The sequence below is a fragment of the Protomyctophum parallelum genome, assembly GCF_964188405.1.
Source record: "Protomyctophum parallelum genome assembly, chromosome: 13".
In the NCBI taxonomy this organism is placed as follows: Eukaryota; Metazoa; Chordata; class Actinopteri; order Myctophiformes; family Myctophidae; genus Protomyctophum; species Protomyctophum parallelum.
In genome coordinates this window covers 10,518,938-10,524,506 of record NC_139708.1, presented here as the reverse complement: position 1 = coordinate 10,524,506, position 5,569 = coordinate 10,518,938, and the positions used below count along the sequence as shown (strand labels likewise).

At 44.5% G+C, this 5,569-nt stretch overlaps 1 protein-coding gene across 1 annotated transcript; it reads left to right on the top strand.

Annotated features, from left to right (window-relative positions):
• Nucleotides 1-2,311: 2,311 nt before the first annotated feature.
• On the top strand, nt 2,312-3,232 carry LOC310868471 (EEIG family member 2-like; the record flags this gene model as incomplete). Its single annotated transcript, XM_083778929.1, has 1 exon — nt 2,312-3,232. One exon carries the CDS (start codon nt 2,312-2,314, stop codon nt 3,230-3,232), a length of 921 nt encoding a protein of 306 aa, XP_083635055.1.
• Between the last annotated feature and the right edge of the window lie 2,337 nt (nt 3,233-5,569).

The window sequence follows — 5,569 nt, the reverse complement described above, 5'->3', positions numbered from 1 at the left end:
CGTTTTGTGACTTTGTATTTTGATGTCGTCAGTGGTGGAAGTGCTCAAATTTAGTTTTTACTTGATTTAAAATTTTCATTAGGGTCAGTGCTAAGTTTGATAAATAGGTACACTGCCGTTACTTTTTACAGACTGGGGGAAAATGCCTCATTAAAGTTTGTTTTCTTCAACTCTCTGAGTCTACAGCTGTAGAGAAAGGGAGAGGGTGACAGGGTGTAGAGTTAGCTGGTTTGGTGGACAATTTGAGGATCCAATGAGTGATTGTCAGAAGCGCTTTTTAAATACATACTTAATACATTGGTTTCACAGGAAATGGGGAGAGAGATGTCTGGATTCAAACCTGCGACACACTGCTAGGTGGTAGGTTTAATATATATTTTAACCAACACACAAAGGGTGTTCAATAGTGTTGATTTATAAAAGAAAAAATAGAGAAACAAATGAGCGGTGGTGGCTCAGGGGTAGAGTGTCTAGATGGCAACAGCAGGTTGCCGGTTCGAACCCAGGCTCCCCCAGAGTTAGTGTTGAAGTGTCCTTGAGCAAGACACTGAACCCCTAATTGCTCCTGATGTGCTGGTTGGTGCCTTGGTTTCCGCTGCCATCTGTGTTTGAATGTGTGTGTGAGTGGGTGAATGTAATGCACAATCTATGTAAAGCGCCTTGGATAAAGGCGCTATATAAATGCACCAATATAATAATGGGAAATAAATAAGAATATCAAGCATTTAGCATTTAACCCGGGAGCAGTATGGGTTGGCGCCCCAGCCTGTGTCTTCCGTGAGGAAGGAGCCCAACAAACCCACAGTGAGGCCTTTAGGAGGGCCATTCAAGCCTCAAGCGGAGCCTGCGGCACCACCAAGGGCAAGGTGGAGCCTGCGGAACTGTTGCGGCTTGAGAATCCACCATTCCTGAATAAAGTGCCTGGTGCTGGGAGTCTGGTGCAACGCACAGGGCCTGACCTGGTGAGAGCAGGTGTGGACCTGGTGAGACGTAGGAGGGGCCCGGACAGGTGTCAACCCACAGAGCCTAGTCCTTCCACGCGCCAGAATGGTACCTCCCAGTCCCGGCAGAGTAGTTCAGGAGGAACGGATTGTGTGGCCCTGGTTTTTCCCTCATGGGACTGATCGAGGGTAGCTACTGGGACGTAAGTCGGGACTTGATCACCCCGGCTGGGTCACCTGAGTGAGGGGTATGATGTTGGGAGACCCGAAACCCCGATGACCTTGGGATACATCACTGTGGATTCGCCCCAGGTGCATCCATGTATGTATTTTGTTTTAGACCCCCTGGGCTGGAACTCCACATCAACCTCTGTGGGGTCTATAACTGTCTACATGATTTCAAAGGTTTTTATACATTTGAAAAGTTTTTTATTTTATATTATGGACTTTTACTTGAGTGTCTATTTCAAACAAAGTGTTTTCCCAGTATCAGGATGTATTAGGATGTTGATATTCATTCATCAGCCAACACTCCCCACTCACAGCTTCACGTGTGTGTGTGTGTGTGTGTGTGTGTGTGTGTGTGAGGGTGTGAGGGTGTGTGTGTGTGTGTGTGTGTGTGTGTGTGTGTGTGTGTGTGTGTGTGTGTGTGTGTGTGTGTGTGTGTGTGTGTGTGTGTGTGTGTGTGTGTGTGTGTGTGTGTGCGTGCGTGCGCGTGCGCGTGCGTGTGCGTGTGCGTGTGTGTGCCCCGTGTGAACAGCGTATCTCGAGAACCGCACAACAGGATGGACTTAAAACTCAGACTGCGTATCACTGAGGACCCGGTGGAATGGATGGACCGGGTGGAATGGATGGACCGGGTGGAATGGATGGACCGGGTGGAATGGATGGACCGGGTGGAATGGATGGACCGGGTGGAATGGATGGACCGGGACGGAATGTGCCAAGTGGGCGGATAGGCAGATCTCCCATAAGAATCACACCCGTGTGAAGTGAGGGGCGCTAATATATTAACGTCTAACTCATGTTGATTAGGTGATGTAAAACAAACGGTGCCAACACAAACATTAAATGCCATTAACAATAAAGAGACAATATGACGTAAATTTTCCCTTCATTGTCAATGGCGTTTTTAAAACAAACATTGAACAAAAAACAAACCTGTTATACCCTCAAAAATTGATAAATGCACAAATCCCCATATTATCATGATGTCACCAATATGACGTCATAGATGATCATCATGCAATGACATCGCTACGTCATTTAGTCACCAACAAATCCACTTTTCGGTAGTAAACGTCCCCAGTCAGCAACACGCACACTTATGGCACCATTCCCTCTGTGGAGAGAAAAGATATTCTGTCACGATGTCTTTCATTGTAGCAAAGAAAAAGAAATTTAAATTCAAAGTAGACTTCGACTTGGTCGATCTCTCTTTGATCCCCCTCGTCAATGGAGTTATATTTTGTAAAATCAGACTCTTTGATGGTCGCTTTACCGAAGTGTCCTCTCGGGAACCAGTCCAAGATAACAGTGTGCAGTGGAATAAGAGATTCTCCTTTGAATGCAAATTAAGTGCCAAGGAAAGGACAGGAGTTCTAGAACCCTGTGTGTGCCGGGTGTCTGTGCGCATGGAAGAGAAGGGAGGAAAGGCATTTATGAAGCTGGGCTATGTCGACTTGAACCTCTCAGAGTTTGCTGGGTCGGACAGTACCACACGTCAGTGTCTACTGGAGGGATATGACCTGAAATATTATAACAGTTTTCAATTCAACCCAGTCACCAGAAGACAGGACAATTCCATCCTCAAGGTTGTTATCACCATGCAGCTTATGTCTGCAGACCCCTGTTTTAAAACGCCGCCATCGACGGCTATGACGTCGCGAATCCCACAGGCCGAGACCGGAGGTCTTAATAAGGACAGAAAGGGAGGAGCCATGCACAATGTCATTGAGACTCATGTCAGGAAGTCTGTCACCTCCACCACGAGGTCTGTCAGCTGCTCCTCAAGGTCTGTCACCTGCTCCACGAGGCACAGCTTTGTAGAGAACCAGTCAAGGAGAGTTAACGACACCAGGGTGAATCCTGACGACATCATAGAAAAGATCATGCAGAGTGAGAATTTTGCTCATAGTTTGCTGAGTTCAGAAGAGGAAGGTCTCAGGCTATTGGTTGGATCTGATGGAAGCACAGCACTGGGAAACCAAAACACCAAGGCCAAAGTTGGATCCAGGGCCTCCTCCCTCGCCCTATCTTCCTTCAAATCTACGACAACACCAACCCTATAGGGGAAAATAGGCCTGGTAGAACTTAAGGTGGTATGAGTAGGCAGATCAGGATCAAGGATGCATGCATCAGTAAAGGGTGTCACAGTATCCTGGTGTGATAGAAGGAAAAAAGGGGTGCAGCACCAGGAGAGATGATGGTACCATTTTCCAGGAACATTATTGGCCTAACAGATGATTATGGTCCGTGTCAAAGTCTATTTACTTTATTGACTTATTTTTTTTTTCCATTCCTATAATTGTTTTATATTTTTATTTTATTGTTATTTATATATTTATTCATAATTTCTTATCTCTATCTTTACCCGATCCTGTGTTCCATGCATTATCTACTCAACACCACTTCATTGACTCACAAAATCATGTGATACACCAGAGTTCCGGAGTATTCAAAGAGAAATTCCAAGGCCACATTTCCAGTCAACAGTTTTGCTAATTGAGTTAATTTGCTAATTTAGTTAATTGGTATATTTAGGGACATTGTCAACTGTTATTCGGTTGGATCAGAAAGGCCTTGCTGTTCATTGAAAGTCCTATGGCACTGTGACCAAGAAAGCCTTCTTTCATCTCAGAAGACTTGATAATGCATTATATACTTCCCCAAGAAGTCTATAGAGGGTATGTGCATGAATAAAGTGAGTGGCAAAGTGAGTTTTTAATGCATGTTTGGATGTATGGGCTGTCAAGGCCATACATCACACCAATCTTGGCTACTTTACACTGTAATTTAGAGTTGTCTTCAAAGTCCTCCTATACTTGTTTTTATAGTAGCCTATTAATGTGACCAGGGTGAACACTGAACAGCCAATGACACATGAACGCCTCCAAGAGTACGTACTTTAGGCCTTCTGCTGCTAGTTTATCCCAGAAGAAACTTGGTGATGCTGCGTTCATTAATTATGCCCCTAATCTGTGGAATCCCTTACCAGAAGCACTTTGTTGATGTTTTTTTTCTTTCTTTCTTTCTTTCTTTCTTTCTTTCTTTCTTTCTTTCTTTCTTTCTTTCTTTCTTTCTTTCTTTCTTAGGTCTGTTCACCACTTAAACTGCATTTTTATGTTAGTGTAGAAAGACAGGAAACCAGGGACAGAGGAGAAATCTTCTTCAGCTGGAGGTCACCTGGAGCATAACCCAACTGGCATGTTTGGCCCAGGCCCAGGGGCCCCTGAGTTAGAGGGGACCCTGAGCTTGTGCCTTCCCGGTCAGGCAGAGGCTCAAGCTCAGGGGCCCCCAAAAAGTGCAAAGTTAATAACAGTGACGCGGTCTGCGTCAGCGTCACTGTTATTAACCTAGCACTTTTTGTCAGACAATGGACAATGTCAATAAAAAGAACCCCAAAAGGATTAAACCACCATGATGTGTTTAAACCCTCAGTTTGGCTTCCAGAGGGAGGGATCGAAAAAGCAAGTGCTTAGATGTGTAGATGTTTTAATGTCCACGCATACCACAATGAGAGAATGAGAGGATTTAGATAAATACATTTGGGTAGATATTATGTTATCTACTCTGATTTATCTAAACGGGCCCCTAATTCATACAATAGATGCTAATTACCATAAACCCCTATTTTTTAGCAAATGTATAGGGGCCCAACTCTTGCAAGAAACCAGGGCCTGCCCTATTTACATATAACAGATATAATGTATAATGATATGAAAAATGTATTATTAAAACTAGAAAAAGTGCCCTTCTGGGCACAGGTCTCCACCAGGATTTCTTCCTTAGCCTGGTGGGAATATGCGTGCACAGTTTCATCGCAATCGGACGCTGCGTTGAGGAGTTGTGGCGATTTGTACAAAGCGGGCTACTCCTGAAAACTGTAGGAGCCAATCGTGGCCAATCAGGATGGAATATGAGAAATCAAACAAACCTGTCTTGATCACATGACTATGGAGATCATGTGTACCGATTTGCGAATTTGGATAAAATCTGAAGGAGTAATAATAGAAAATGTGTTTTACATATGTCGGCCTCCTGGTGGCGCTATAAAGAGCAGGTGTGAAAAATTCCAGGCAAAGGTTTTTCCTTGGCCTCTAGGGAGTTGGCATACAAAGTTATCCACAGATCCGTGCAGTTAGAGGTAAAAACACTTTTGGGCCAGTTATAGCGCCACCTTGAGGCTGAGTTGAAATTGTTCATGTGGCATTTCGTCCTCGGCCTAGTGGGAATGTGGGTGCACAATTTCACGGAAATCATGCGATGTGTTCATGATTTGCAGCATTTTGTTTGAAACTGAGCACTCCTGTGAACTTTTGGAAGCCAATCTTAGCCAATCAACCTCTATACCGCTATAACAGGCCGTTCTGGAAAGTTTGGGGCAGAGGTTGATCGTTGGCATCCAG